This window comes from Macaca mulatta, chromosome 8 (genome assembly GCF_049350105.2).
Source record: "Macaca mulatta isolate MMU2019108-1 chromosome 8, T2T-MMU8v2.0, whole genome shotgun sequence".
NCBI lineage: Eukaryota > Metazoa > Chordata > Mammalia > Primates > Cercopithecidae > Macaca > Macaca mulatta.
Window position 1 is genome coordinate 7,807,258 of NC_133413.1, and position 15,083 is coordinate 7,822,340.

At 45.3% G+C, this 15,083-nt stretch overlaps 2 protein-coding genes across 3 annotated transcripts; both read right to left on the reverse strand.

The window, feature by feature from the left end:
* Positions 1 to 4,825: 4,825 nt before the first annotated feature.
* RTD1B (demidefensin 1) lies at positions 4,826 to 7,341 on the reverse strand. The gene is given in 3 exon segments (NM_001032818.1): positions 4,826 to 5,059; positions 5,746 to 5,932; positions 7,303 to 7,341. Coding segments are annotated over 2 exon segments (231 nt in total). The 5' UTR covers positions 5,921 to 5,932; positions 7,303 to 7,341; the 3' UTR covers positions 4,826 to 5,003.
* Positions 7,342 to 12,371: 5,030 nt separating this feature from the next.
* DEFA1 (defensin alpha 1) lies at positions 12,372 to 14,819 on the reverse strand. Of its 2 annotated transcripts, XM_015144691.3 has the most exons (3): positions 14,741 to 14,819; positions 13,192 to 13,378; positions 12,372 to 12,616 (listed from the first exon to the last, which is right to left on the reverse strand). In XM_015144691.3, exons 2-3 carry the CDS (start codon positions 13,364 to 13,366, stop codon positions 12,501 to 12,503), a joined length of 291 nt encoding a protein of 96 aa, XP_015000177.2. In that variant the 5' UTR covers positions 13,367 to 13,378; positions 14,741 to 14,819; the 3' UTR covers positions 12,372 to 12,500.
* Between the last annotated feature and the right edge of the window lie 264 nt (positions 14,820 to 15,083).

Genomic DNA, 15,083 nt, shown 5'->3' on the forward strand with positions numbered 1-15,083 from the left:
TCAGAATGGCTGTTATTGAAAAGTTTAAAAATACTCACAATGGCAAGACTGCAGAGAAATAGAATGCTTATACACTATCGTAGGGAATGGTAATGAGTTCAATCATAGTGGAAAGCAGTTGAGAGATTTCTCAAATAACTTAAAATAGAACCACCACTCACCCAAGCAATCCCACTCCTGGGTATATATCCGAAGGAAGCAAATTGTTCTGCAAAAAGACACACGCACTCCTATGTTCATGGCAGCATCATTCATGATAGCAAAAACATGGAGTCAACCTAGATGCTCATCACTGTTGGACTGGATGAAGAAAATGTGGTTCATATACATGATGGGATACCACATTCATAGAAGAGAATGGAGTTATGTCATTTGCAGCAAGATGGATTCAGTGAGAAGGTGCCATCTATGAATCACAAAACGGGTCCTCGCCAGACACCAAATCTGTTGGCACCTTGAGTTGGACTTCTCAGCCTCGAGAACACCAGGAAATACATTTCTGTTGTTTCTAAGTCCCTTGGTATATGGTATATTTTTCCAGCAGTCCACATATGCTAAGATTGCTGGTGCCTCTGAAGCCCGGATCCCATGCTTGGAGGAAGTCTAAGTGTTGCAAATCCTGCTAGGTATGAGTGGGATAAAAAGTGTCACACAAATCTCCTCCTTCATGAACGGGCATGATCTGACCTCAGTGCCTCACGGGGTCTCATCCCTGAGCCCTGTCAGAGCTCCTGCTGAGCCAGCACCCCCTGCCACCTGTGCACAAGTGTCTTGAGCCTGAGGTTTTCAGATCCCAGGAGCACCTCTCGTCTGATGCCTGTGGAGGGAGCCACCCCCTAATTTCAAATGTGTGAGTGAAGACCTGATCATGTTGTTTTAATCCACTAAGTGTTGTGGTGTCTTTTCACACTGCCCTAGATGAACAGAGTGCAGTTTTCACAATATCGGTGAGAAATTGGACGTGTACATTTTTTGGGTGTGTGTAAATCTCAGCTTCTCTAAAACATTGATGAAATAGTACAGAACTTTTTCAATTTATTCCCAAAGTGTCACAAAGAGCCCATTGTGGTGGGGGCATGCAATTGTGGACTCTTTGGAGTGACTGAGGAACCCTGTCTCACCCATTCTTAGTTTGAATTTTTCCTGTGGGGAGCAGGGGTAGGGTGGGGTCCAGGTGGAGTCTCAAGCTCTCCCCTCAGTGACAGACTCAGAGGAGGGCGTGGGACTCCAGAATTGGCTGAAACAACGGAGAGAGAAGTAGGAGTTTTCTCCTGGAGATCAGCTATGAAGACCAGGGGAAAATGACCACAATTCACATTGCTGTCATCTGGGGAGAGACTTCAAGTTAAGATCAAGGGAAAAACATGGGAAAAAAAGGTAAAGACAACAGGGTGACTCATGATTAGAGTCCTTGGATCAGGCATTTTATGAAGCCAGAATTCTTTCTTTTCTTTTCTTTTCCTCTTTCTTTTTTCTTTTGAAACAGAGTCTCACTCTGTCACTCAGGCTGGAGTGCAGCGGCACGATCTCGGCTCACAGAAACCTGCACCTCCCAGGTTCAAGCGATTCTCTTGCTTCAGCCTCCTGAGTAGCTGAGATTACAGGCATGCGCCACCACACCCAGCTAATTTTTCTGTTTTCAGTAGAGACGATTTTCACCACGTTGCACAGTCTGGTCTTGAACTCCTGACCTCATGATCCACCCTCCTTGGCCTCCCAAAGTGTTGGGATTACAGATGTGAGCCACTGTGCCTGGACCAGAATTCTTTCTTAATTTTCAGGTGTGGCAGTCAAAATGTTAACTCAGCTTGCTGTGGTTTCTTAAATTTGAGTGCAAAACTCTGCTAATATGCCTGAAAAAGATTGAAAAAAATTATCCAGATAAGAGAACCTGAGGCAAAATGGTACAGTGCATAAGAACAGAAAATGAGAGCAGACGACAGGTGTCCTGGGTGCAGCCTGGGGAAGAGACTCCTGGGTGATTCCCATACACAGCCTTTGGGGAGAACAGCCTTGCTGATGTTGATCAGCAGGGAAGGAGGGACGGCTACGTGAGAAGCTGGAGGACAGTGGGTGTGTCAGGGTCGGGAACTTCATAGTTGATGTTCAGAGATGGAGGAATTCCAGGTAGTGGCAGGAGTTAGGGAGTGGCCATGGGGTGGAGGGCTGGTACGAGGTGGCAGTCCCTGTCATCCAGGAGGACACAGCTTTGAGATGTTGGGAGGCTGGCTTCCGTGAAAAGTTAGAGTGAGCTCTTTCCCTTAGTCTCTTCATGAGTTATTTGTTTTTTAGTGAAAATGGAAAAAATACAGATATTTGTAAAATGGAGTGAGTACTTTTCAGATCTCTTTCCTTCTGGTTTTGCTTGTAAGCCGAGTTTAGAAAATCAGAAAAGAAACAGCAAAATAAACCTGTTTCATTTGTTGTACAAGAAAAAATTCACCAACTCTTTTCAGAAATGTTAAGGAAGCGCTTATTGATGACTTGAAATGGGAGCCAGAACGCTGCAATAGCAAGAGACGTTGGCCCAAACTTTTCTGAAGCCAGCGCAGGAAGGTTAAGCCCTGGGAGAGCTAGCAGAAATGCATTGGAGGTTGGTATTGGGAGTCTTGCAGTGTGATTGGGCCATCGGAGTTTGCTAGTTTGTGCTTACTGGAGTTAGGCTCCTACCTGCCTACAGAGACAGGGCTGCTGTCCCCTTGAGTAATTACATTTAAAGGCATGAGGCATCTATCTTATTCCTTATTTCTTTGTCCTGCTGCATGAGTGGCTCATTTCAGGTAGAAAAGGTCTTGTATGTCATTAGTAATCCTAGAGTGTACGTGCATCACAGTAAACAGTGTTGTGCCTCGTCTGAGGCCGAGCAAGTGGCCCTGGTTGTTTGGAGACCCTCACACCTCTCCCTGAATTCTCTGTCCTAGAGTTTACAGCTATCATCGCCCACCCTAGACTGCAGGAGCAGAAGCCACATGTGGTGCTTCCAGTGTGCCTTTATCCACACAGAGGAGCAGGGAGGCTCCGTCCTCATCTGGCCCCTTTCCCTTGGATTGATGGATGCTTCTCAGCACATCAGTCTGAATTCTCCTCCAACCTTCTGTCTGGCAACATCCATTCCTCTAAATTCAGTGGAGGTTGACCCTCATCCTGCATAGCTCTTGCTCTGATACCATTGGGTCCACCAAACATTTTACTCTGCTTCTTCTTTTAATCTCTCCATGTTTTGAAAGTATTCATGTTGTACTTGAAGATTCACATGAAATCTTTCTGCCACCTCTAGCCAGAATGGCCTCTTTCTTCTAAAGTCCTAAAGCTTCATGACGCCAAATCGTACCCATGATGATTTTTCATCTTTCAGCCTTGAATGTTTTTATTTATTTTGTTTTTTAAAGGTGTATTGTCATAGGGTCTAGAGACATGGGCTGCTGTACCTCTGTTGAATTTAGCTTTTTCTTATGGAATTTAGTAGTAACAATTCATAAATGATTTTATGTTGTGATGTGCTATTAGATGTAATTAGTTAATATAATCAGAATTAATTTATTAACCCCCTACTTTATGTTGCAGTCATCCATGCACTCTGGTACAACAATAAGCAAAACATGCAGCTTCCCTTCTAGATAAGGAGGCAAATGTTACAGATAGTACGTGAAGTGTACAGGGGGTGAGATGGTTGCAATTCTATAGTTAGCAATGAGGAAAATCCTGGGAATGGAGGTGACTGGGGGAACTTGTTGCAATTTAAAATGGAGAGATCAGAAAAGACCTCAGTGACCAAGTGAAGTTTTAGCTGAGACCTCAGATGCTTGGGAGGAAGCCAGGTGGACCTCTGGCAGGTGCCCCAATATACAGTCATCTTGACCCAGTTCATAGTTCAGAATAATATGTAAAGTTAATTCAGGGACCACATGATTCCAGGTCTGTGGCAGTCACCAGAGCCCAGAGAAGGCTCCTGGGCTTCACAACCTGCTTCCCTATTTGTGTCCTTCATTGTCTAAACAACAAGTCTGGGATCATTACCCACTCTGTCCTCCCTGGGGTCTGCGTGGACTTCCCCATCCATGCAGTGTCTTAGTGGGTACCTGGACCCCTGAGCTGCCTCAGCACACTGCAGCAACAAGAAGGCTTCCATGTTCCTGGTGTAATGCTTTCCCTCCCTCATCCCTTCTCCCCTCTGAAGCTGTATTTTCCAGGCAGAATCAGGTTCTCAGCAGCTTTAGGGCAACACAAGGGAGGGCACATTGCAAAGTGCAGTGGAGCATTTGTGCGTGTACATTTTCTGGGTGTGAAGAACACTTTATGGGTGTGAAATTCTGGTGTTAGTAGACCTGGCTGGACGATGCTCTTAATGAGGACATCCTGGTGTGGGCTGCTGTGCTTTCTGTTCCATGCATTCTGCCTTTGCTAACAACCCACTTCTCTTCTAATGAAAGTTGTTTCAGTGGATCTCCTGTAGCCCAATGTCTTAAAATGCAAATGTGTGACCTGGACACATTCAATAGAACTCTAGTTCTTTAGCACAGAGGATGCTGGTTTCTTCAGAGGAGTGATTTTGTGACTCCATGAACTTTAAGCCCAGCACATGGGAGTTCTTTGAGAGTGGATCCAGAGAAAATGAGGCAGAGTGAAAGGTAGAGCAGTGGATGGGGAGATTGATGGTGTGATTTGGGCCTTCATTTCCGTTTGAGTCTGAAGCCCCGACTCCTGCTTGAAATTCCTAGAATTTGGAATTTTGTTTTGTTTAAAACTTATGATTCTGGTAGATGCATCCCAAGTGTCTTGAGATGCAAAGACACATCAAAGATGAAAGAGATGTAAAGACAGAAATCTTGCGAGAAGGTATTTATTTGGGATGAGAAAAGGAAATTGAGGACAAGGTACAGGAGTAACAGGAATTTCTTTCAACTCTCAAAGTAACTTCTGAGCGTATTTTTCTTGATTCTGGAAGCTCAGCGGCAGCAGATCCGGCAGAGTCAACCACGAAAAGCGCAGGACCCCAAACGCCTTTATAACAGTTGGCAAACTCCTCGTCTGCAAAGGCACCTCAAGCCTCTCGCTGACTCTGGAGACACAGAGAAAGCATCATAAATGGATCAGAAGGTCTGCAGTGAGTGACAAAGGGAATCCTGGAGAAGTCATGTGCTAGCTAATGAGGGATGTCAGCTGCATTCGGGCCGGTAGCATGAACAACCTCAGTCAGTAGGAATAAATACACAGAGCAGTGCTGGTCACACAGGATTTGAGACTTATTCTCATTTGCTCTCATTTTTGTGCCTGTGCCCCATCAAACACAAACACCTGAATGCACTCTTAGGCTTGTCTCTACTCTTAGAAACGGTTGTATAGATACAGTCAAATATTCTCCGTGTAATGAAGATGACTTGTTTGAATCCAGAAAGAACTAGTCAGACTGTCTCTTCATGTCTTAAACCTACTGAATTTCACAGACATATCTTGATTTCAAGTTTTATTTTTTAATTTTATTGATTCTCTAAAGTGAAAGGATCATTAAGGAAGTAAGGGAATAAAAGAATGGTTACTCTCCAGGCAGAGCTGCCTCAAATCTTTATAGACAGAAAACCTGTTAGACTTCTTTGGCTCTCTATTCAATTTATAGATGAGAAAACCAAGGCCCAGAGATGCTAAATGAAGCCATCTAGGTGACATGGACCACTGAGACTCGATTCCCGACTCTGTCTCCCATCCATCCCTCTAGACCCTGCAGCTCTGCATGCCGGCCTGTCTCACCTGAAAGCGGAAGAGCGGCGTTTTCAGGCCGTGTAAAGGAATGAGCCATTCCCTGATCATCTGCTCCAGGCTGCTGCTGGGCGGCAGCTTCATCAGCTCTTGCCTGACGTGCCTCTGCCTGAGCGTGCAGGGCCACCAGGAGAAGCATGGCGGTGAGGAAGGCGAAGGTCCTCATGGCTGGAGTGACCTGGAGGAGGAAGAGCAGGAGCAGACAAGTCGGGAGAGAGGAGTTAGCCTGGATTTCTATGTCTGCAGAGAGAAGGCTCAGAGACAGGAAACCTTGAACCTTCTCAGAGAGAGGAGGTGTGCATTTCATTGGAGATTATATGGGATCCCATTGGTCTCAATGTCCATGTTTTCTTCTTTTGCTCTCCCAGCTTTCACTCTAGTTTGAATCTCTATGTTTAGTGTCTGTGCTGATGGAGAGGATGGTGAAGATGAGGAACCTGGCATCTTTCTCCTGTTTCTTACTTCATTACATATTTACTTTTTACTGTTCTACCAAAGGATAACAGCAGTGCTTTGTTCAGTAAGTTCAGGATACAAATGTCTCCTTTCCTTCAGATGGCCCCACGACTCTCTATGGGTCTACACTCTGGCAGCAGGCATGAATTTCCTGTCAAGTGAAGAGTGATTTGTTGCAGGCATCATAGGCATGATCACTCTCATGAAGGCATGAGGTGTGTAGCCTCCTGTAGGGCCAATGTGAAGAGGACAATGACCCTATCATGTGATAGGTGAAATGAACACAGTGATATCAAGGTCAAAATTTCATCTACACTGAAAAATTCATTTCCAGCTCTATAGAGATATGAATAAGAATGAAAAATGGTATATATCTACTGTACTCCACCTTAGGATTTGATGTTTGTATACATGTGGTCTTTTATCATATACTATATACACAAACCAACTCAAAATGGATTGAAGACTCAAACATAGTCCTGAAACCGTAAAACGACGAGAGGAACATATGAAGATAATGCTTTGACATTGATGTTGGTAATGATATCTTTGCTATGACACCAAAGACACAGGCAATAAACGGGAAAAGAGACAAGTGGGGCTGCACTGACCTCTAAAGCAAATGCACGTCAAAAAACCAAACCAACAAATAAATAATCAACTGAGTGAAAAAGCAACTCAGAAAAAGAAAGACAATAGTTGCAAACCCTAAGTGGTAGAAAGGGTGAACATGTAAATGCATAAGGCAATCAAACAACTCAGTAGCAAATAAGAAATAACCTGATTGAAAAATAGGCCGAGGAGCAGGATCGGCTTCTCTCCAAATAAAAGGGTGTTTTAAGGAGCTATTGTTGTCTCTGTTGGACGTGTCAAGTAGGACACGTGTAATTAGAAGGAAATTTCTTGAGTTTCTCTATTAATTGAGCTGGTAGCCAATGCTCCCAGCAGCCCCCAGAGGTTCAGACAGAAATGCACAGCAGGGGATTCACCCACTAGGTCCCTCTGGGGTGGCCCAGGAGTCACAGGTCAGATTGGGTGCACAGCTTCAATGTTCAAACCTCGACAGGAAAGTTTAAGTTTTGTGTTACTTACAGATCCTCAAGTTAGGCAGAGTGAAGAGAGAGGGCAGACAGCAGTCCTCTGTTCCGGGTCTCCTGTAGCAAGAGCAGCCGTGCACAAACAGCAGAGGACTTCCCTATTTAAGAGTTATTTGGGATCAGGTGTCCTAATATCCTGGGTTACTTTCCGTTGGGTATATTAAATAACTCTTTTGGTAAGGGCAGTTGAGAAATTTGGTGGGAAGCTGGGGTTCGGACAGGAGTCTAGGGAGGGTCCCCTCATCTTCCTTGGTCAGCCCTGGCCAGGCCCAGGCAGCAACCAATGATGGATTCTCCATGACTCCTAGGATAATGAACCCCGAGGTGCCTGTGCTGGTGGCTGAGGCTGAGCCCGCTGCAGCAGGGGAATATTTAAAGTCCCCAGCAGAGCCTGACCGGCATCTCACAGGATTCACTTTGTTAGAGAGACAAGAACACAATCACTATTCACAGGAGAGGATGAGGAATCTTGCCCCGAACCAGCCTCCCCAGTACCTGAGTTCTCACCATTACAACACATCAAAGCCGATGGCTGGGCTGGGATGTTGCAGACCACCTGGGGGAGACTGAATCCCACCTTGGCTTTTGTTTCCAGGCAGGGCAGGTTCTGTTGGGTTCGTTAAGGATGTGCACACAGCATGTGGTTCCCTGGAGCAGACAGTTGCCTCATTGCTTAGGCAATGGACAGTTTAAGGCTAAACGAATGTCTTGGACCACTGTAGCCGGGGACTCCTGAGTTTGCTGCTTGAGACCTATTGTCTCTTGGAAGTCTCTCAGTGAGGTGGTCAAGGTGGCAGCGAGATAGGTGTTAGCTTGGATCACCTGGTGCTGTGTGCTCAAATACCTTATTCCATAGCCGATTCTGGGCAGGCTTAAGAGTCTCCATACACACAGTGTGAGTGGGATGATCACTGGTCGCTTGAGACATGCAGGATCGAGCTCCTGTGGTTCTTCCTGTGTTATTTGAGGAGAATTCCTGGGAAGACTAGAGCACATTTTAAAATGTACCATGATCCACCCTTCTCGTCCTTCTCCTAGTGAGGTAGATGGGATAATAAGAAAAGAATGCAGTCACTCCTGAAGCAATAAATACCTACGGTGAGGCTGCTGAACCCAGTGTGCAGGCCGGGCAGCCCCTGCCACCATGGGAAGGTCGTGCACAGCGCTGGTCCCACAGGCTGGGTGCTCAGGGCCTCCCCTGCAGCTCTGTGTGAAGGCAGCAGGCACTGGGCTGTGGAGGACTGGGGGCAGTGGAGTGAGAGCTGAAGCGTCTCCCTCAACCTTAAGTAAGGAGGAGGCGTCTCAAGCCTTGCTGGGGTGGTCGCTGTGGCAGAGCAGTGGGGTCAGCTGTCCCTCTGAGGAACAGTGAGTTCCTGATGAGTGGAGGCCCAGGAATTTCAGCATTGGAGGAAGTCAGCACCAGTCTTATCGCAGCATAAGAAGAAATTTGGGCTATTTGGGGAAACTTAAGGCTTGGTGATGGTTTTAGGTTCCAGGGCATTAGTAGGTGCCTGTAGGGTCACAATGATGAGGTTATGGGGACAAAATATGAAAGGGTGTGTATGAGCGAGAGGAAGATCTCCAGGTTCTGGATATGCCCCGTATCCTACGGAAGTGAAACCTGGACCTGCTTCCTGCACACAGAACACACTCCAGTCCATAGGCATTTCCCCAGCACTGCATGAGTGTTATCACTGGAGAGCTGTTAGATTCGGGCATGGGATTCTGACACACAGGTCTCCCAAGTGTGTAGTTTTTGCAAAGCTTGTAGGGCAGCCTTCCAATCTGACTGAGGCTCTATGGGTTCCTTGCACCATAAGGTAATGGGATTATACTGAAAGCAAATGATGATCTCAGCAAAGTTCTACTGTAATGAGGTCATTTTTGGGGTAATCAGCAAAGCTGGAGTTCAGGGAAACAGCAAGGCAAGGATTAGGGTAATGGACATGAGCCAGCGCCGTGTCCTGGAGATGGCGAGGTCCATACCTGTAGCAGTAAGGAGAGGCTGGTTGGTGGTGATCTCGTGGTCAAAGTGATTTTCCTCTACAAGGGACTTAAACAAATAAGTAAGTAACAAAGAAATGACCCTTTTAAAATGTGTTCCAGGGCCTGAACAGATACTTCTCAAAAATAGACATACAGGAGGCCAAGAAACATGCTATTCATAAATGGAATGAGTACTTTTCAGCTCTTTCCTTCTAGTTTTGCTTGTAAGCCGAGTTTAGAAAATCAGCACAGTAACAGCAAAGGATACCTATTTCATTTATTATACACGTAAAAATTCACCAAGATTTTTGAAAATGTGAAGGAAGCGCTTACTGAAGACTGTTGAAATGTGAGTCAGAACGTTGTAATAGGGAGAGCCGTTGGCCTCAAGTTCCCTGAAGACAAAGCCAGGGAAGGTTGAGCCCTGGGAGAGCTAGCGGAAATGCACTGGAGGTTGGTATTGGGAGTCTTGCAGTGTGATTGGGCCATCTGCATTTGCTAGATTGTGCTTACTGGAGTTAGGCTCCTACCTGCCTACAGAGACAGGGCTGCTGTCCCCTTGAGTAATTGCATTTAAAGGGATGAGGTATCTGTCTTATTCCTTATTTCCTTGTCCTGCCACATGAATGGCTCATTTCAGGTAGAAAAGATCATGTATGTCATTACTAATCCTAGAGTGTACATGCATCGCAGTAAACAGTGTTATGTCTCATCTGAGGCAGAGCAAGTGGCCCTGGTTGTTTGGAGACCCTCACTCCTCTCCCTGAATTCTCTGTCCTAGATTTTGCAGCAGTCATCGTCCACCCTAGACTGCAGGAGCAGAAGGCACATGTGGTGCTCCCAGTGTGCCTTTATCCACACAGAAGAACAGGGAGGCTCCATCCTTGTCTGGCCCTTTCCCTTGGATTGACGGAGGCTTCTCAGCGCATCAGCCTGAATTCTCCTCCAACCTTCTGTCTGGCAACATCCATTCCTCTAAATTCAGTGGAGGTTGACCCTCATCCTGTGTAGCTCTTGCCCTGATACCATTCTGTCCACCAAATATTTTACTCTACCTCTTCTTTTAACCTCTCCACGTTTTAAAAGTATTCATGTTGTACTTGAAGATTCACATGAAATCTTTCTGCCACCTCTAGCCGGAATGGCCTCTTTCTTCTAAAGTCCTAAAGCTTCATGACGCCAAATCGTACCCATGATGATTTTTCATCTTTCAGCCTTGAATATTTTTATTTATTTTGTTTATAAAGGTGTGCTGTCATAGGGTCTAGAAACATGGACTGCTCTACCTGTGTTGAATTTAGTTTTTTCCTACAGAATTTAGTAATAACAATTAATTAATAATTTTGTATTGTGATATGCTATTAGATGCAATTAGTTAATGTAATCAGAATTAATTTATTAACCCCTTACTTTATGTTGCAGTCATCCATGCACTCTGGTAGAGCAATAAGCAAAACGTGCAGCTTCCCTTCTAGATAAGGAGGCAAATGTTACAGATAGTACGTGAAGTGTACAGGGGGTGAGATGGTTGCAATTCTATAGTTAGCAATGAGGAAAATCCTGGGAATGGAGGTGACTGGGGGAACTTGTTGCAATTTAAAATGGAGACATCAGAAAAGACCTCAGTGACCAAATGACGTTTTAGCTGAGACCTCAGATGCTTGGGAGGAAGCCAGGTGAACCTCTGGCAGATGCCCCAAGATGCAGCCATCTTGACCCAGTTCATCGTTCAAAATCATATGGAAAGTTAATTCAAGGATCACATGATTCTAGGTCTGTGGCAGTCATAGGAACCCGAAGAAGTCTCCTGGGGTTCACATCCTGGTTCCCTATTTGTGTCCTTCACCGTCTAAACAAGAAGTCTGGGATCATTACCCACTCTGTCCTCCCTGGCTTCTATGTGGGCTTCCCCATCCATGCAGTGTCTCAGTAGGTACCTGGACCCCTGAGCTTCCTCAGCACCGGGCAGCATCAGGAAGACTACCATGCTCCTGGTGAAATGCTTTCCCTCCCTCCACCCTTACCCCTCTGAAGCTGCATTTTCCAGGCAGAATCAGGTTCTCAGCAGCTTTAGGGCAACACAAGGGAGTGGGTGTTGCAAAGTGCAGTGGTGCATTAGTGCGTGTGTGTTTTCTTTTTCTTTTTTTTTTTTTTTTTTGGAGACAATCTCGCTCTGTCGCCCAGGCTGGAGTGCAGTGGCCAGATCTCAGCTCACTGCAAGCTCTGCCTCCCGGGTTTACACCATTCTCCTGCCTCAGCCTCCCGAGTAGCTGGGACTACAGGCGCCCGCCACCTCGCCCGGCTAGTTTTTTGTATTTTTTAGTAGAGACAGGGTTTCACCGTGTCAGCCAGAATAGTCTCGATCTCCTGACCTCGTGATCCGCCTGTCTCGGCCTCCCAAAGTGCTGGGATTACAGACTTGAGCCACCGCGCCCGGCCAGTGCGTGTGTGTTTTCTAGGTGTGAAGACAATTTTATGAGTGTGAAATCCAGGTCTTAGTAGATGTGGCTGGAGGTTGCTCTTAATGAGGACGTTCCAGTGTGGTCTGCTGTGTTTTCTGTTCCATGCATCACGCCTTTGCCCACAACCCATTTCCCTCTTAATTAAAGTTGTTTCAGTGGATCTCATGTAACCCTATGTCTTAAAAGGAAAATGTACAATCTGACATTGTTCAATGAAACTCCAATTCTTTAGCACAGAGGATGGTAGTTTTCCCAGAGAAGTATGATTTTGTGACTGCTTGAACTTTAAGCTGACACTGATTGTTTGTGCAGCACATGGGAGCTCTTTGAGAGTGGATCCAGAGAAAATGAGGCAGAGTGAAAAGGCAGAGCAGTGGATGGGGAAATCGTTGGTGTCATATGGGCAGAGTGAAAAGGCAGAGCAGTGGATGGGGAAATCGTTGGTGTCATATGGGCCTTCTTTTCAATTTGGATCTGAATCCTAAATTCTTGTTTAAAATTCCTAGAATTTGGAATTTTATATTGTTCAAACATTTGATTTTGCTTTTTGGTACATGTACCCCAAGTATCTTGACGCAGACACATATCACACATTAAAGAGATGTAAACACAGAAATCTTGTTACAAGGCATTTATTTTGGATGAGGAAAGGAAATTGAGCAGAAGGTACAGGAGTTGATAGCAATTCCCTATACCTCTCGAAGCAAATTTTGAGCTCATTTTTCTTTTTTTTTTTTCTGCAAGCTCAGCAGCAGAATGCCCAGACTCTTCCCATGTAGAAGCAGGTTCCATAGCGACGTTCTCCTGCTAAGCACGCTGGTATTCTGCAATAGCAGGCCATGTTTTTCCTTAAGCCTGGGACTGGGAGAGCATGAGAAATTGAATACGGGGTCAGCAGTGGGTAAGAAAGAGAATCTTGGGGAAGTCACATGCTAGCTAATGGGTGATGCTGGCTGCATTGCTGCCATATAGCACGTACAACCTCAGTCAATAGGAATAAATACACAGAGCAGTGCTGGTCACACAGAATTTGAGACTCATTCTCCTTTGCTCTCATTTTTGCATTCCTGCCCCATGACACACACACCTAAACATACCCTCAGGCTTGGCTCCAGTTCTTAAAAGCTCTTCTATAAATAGAGTAAAATGTTCTCTTTATAAATAAGTCTACTTGTTTAGATCCAGAGATAACTAGTCTGTCTCTTCATATCTTAAACCTAGTGAATTTCACAGATATTTCTTGGAATCAAGTCTTCGGAGAAATAAAACTTCTCAGATTTATTTGGCTCTCTGTTCAATTTATAGATGAGAAAATCAAGGCTCAGAGATGCTAAGTGAAGCCACCTCAGTGACATAGACTGCTGAGACCCAACTCTGGAACCTGTCTCCTGTCTTTCCCTCTAGACTCAGCAGCTCTACATGCTGGTCTCTCTCACCTGAATCCTTTGGAGCCAAGCTTTCATCCCAGGCAAGGGAAACAACCACTTCTGGGTTGTCTGTTGGAATCTGCTCCTGGGCTGCAGTAGCCTCGTCAGTTCTTGCCTGGAGTGGCTCAGCCTGGGCCTGCAGGGCCACCAGGAGAATGGCAGCAAGGATGACGAGGGTCCTCATGGCTGGGGTCACCTAGAGGAGGGAGAGCAGGAGCGGATGTGTGGGAGGGAGGAGCCAGCCTGGATTTATAACTCTGCTGGGAGAAGGCTCAGAGACACGAAACCTTCTCGATCTTCAGTAGGAAGAGGTGTGCATTTTGTAAGAGAGGTCCATTGGTCTCAAGGTCGCTCGAATGCTCCTGTTCTCCCAGCTTCATGCTAGTGTAAATCTGTACGTTTAATGTCTGTGCTAGGTTGGAGCTGATAATGACAAGAAAGACCCTGCTGTGTTACTCCTGGGTTCACCTGCTTAAATATTAGTATTTACTTTTCGACATTCCAAAAACAATAGAAATTGCACTTTCATTCAACAGGCTCAGGGAACAAATGCTTCTTATTTTCTGAAGATGTGTCCTGCTGCTCTCTGGAGGTCTAGATTCTGCTGTCCTATATGAGTTTCCAATGGACTAGAGAGTAATTCACTTCAGGATTCAAGTGACTTACCATCCTCATGAAGAGGTTTTTGAGGTTATGGGGTGAGTAGTCTCCTGTAGGAATCAGGGTGCAGAGGACAATGATTTTATCAGGCTAAAGGTGAAATAAGCTCAGTGACATAGAGTTGTTGAAGTAAAAAAAAAAAACTGTTTATTATTTCCAGCTCTATTTAGACTTGAGTGACAATTAACAATTGTATATTTATAGTGTACACTACCTCATGATTTTATATATGTTTGTATTTAAATCTTTATCTCACACTGTATAGAAACATCGATTCAGAATGAACTGAAGACCTAAATGCAACGCCCGAAACCATAAACTACTAGAAGTGCATATAAGGATAAAGCTTTTGACATTGATGTAGGTAATGATTTCTTGGCTATGACACCAAAAGCACAGGCAATAAAAGGGAAAATAGACAATTGTGACTGTATTGAACGCTAAAGCATCTGCACAGCAAAGGAAACAATCAGCTGCGTGAAAAGATAATCCAGAAAATGAGAGAAAATATTTGCAAAACCTACATGGTAGAAGGGGCAAATATCCGAATACATAAGGAAGTCAAACAACTCAATAGCAAAAATCAAACAACCTGATTGAAAAACAGACCAAGGACCTGAATATGCTTTTCTCAAAACAATGTTCCAAAGACCTGCGATTATCTCTACTGGACATGTCAACTAGGACACTTGTGTTTAGAAGGAAACTGCTTGAGTTTCTCTATTAACTTAGCTGAAAGCCATTGTCCCCAGGAGCCACCAGAGATCCAGACAGACGTTCCCAGCAGGGATTTACCTGCTGGGTCCCTCTGGGGTGGCCCCCCAGTCAGAGGTCAGATTGGAGGCATAGCTTCAATGATGAAAACTCAGTGTAAAAGTTTAAGTTTTGTGTTACTTACAGCTCTTCTAGCTAGGCAGGGCGACCAGAGAGGGCAGACAGCAGTCCTCTGTCCCAGGTCTTCTGTAGTAAGGAGCAGCTGTGCACAAGTGGACTTCCCCTATTTAAAGGTCTTTTGGGATGAGGTGTCCTAATTTCCGGGGTTACTTTCTGTTGGGTCCATTCAATAATTGTGGTGTCAAGGACAGTTGAGTAATTTGGTAGGAAGGTGAGGTTAAAGTTGAACTCTACAGAGGAACCCCTTGTCTACCTTGGTCAGCCCTGGCCAAGCCCGGGCAGGAACCAACTCTGGATTCTCCATGGCTCCTAACACAATTGACCCTGTGCTGCATTGGCTGTGGCTG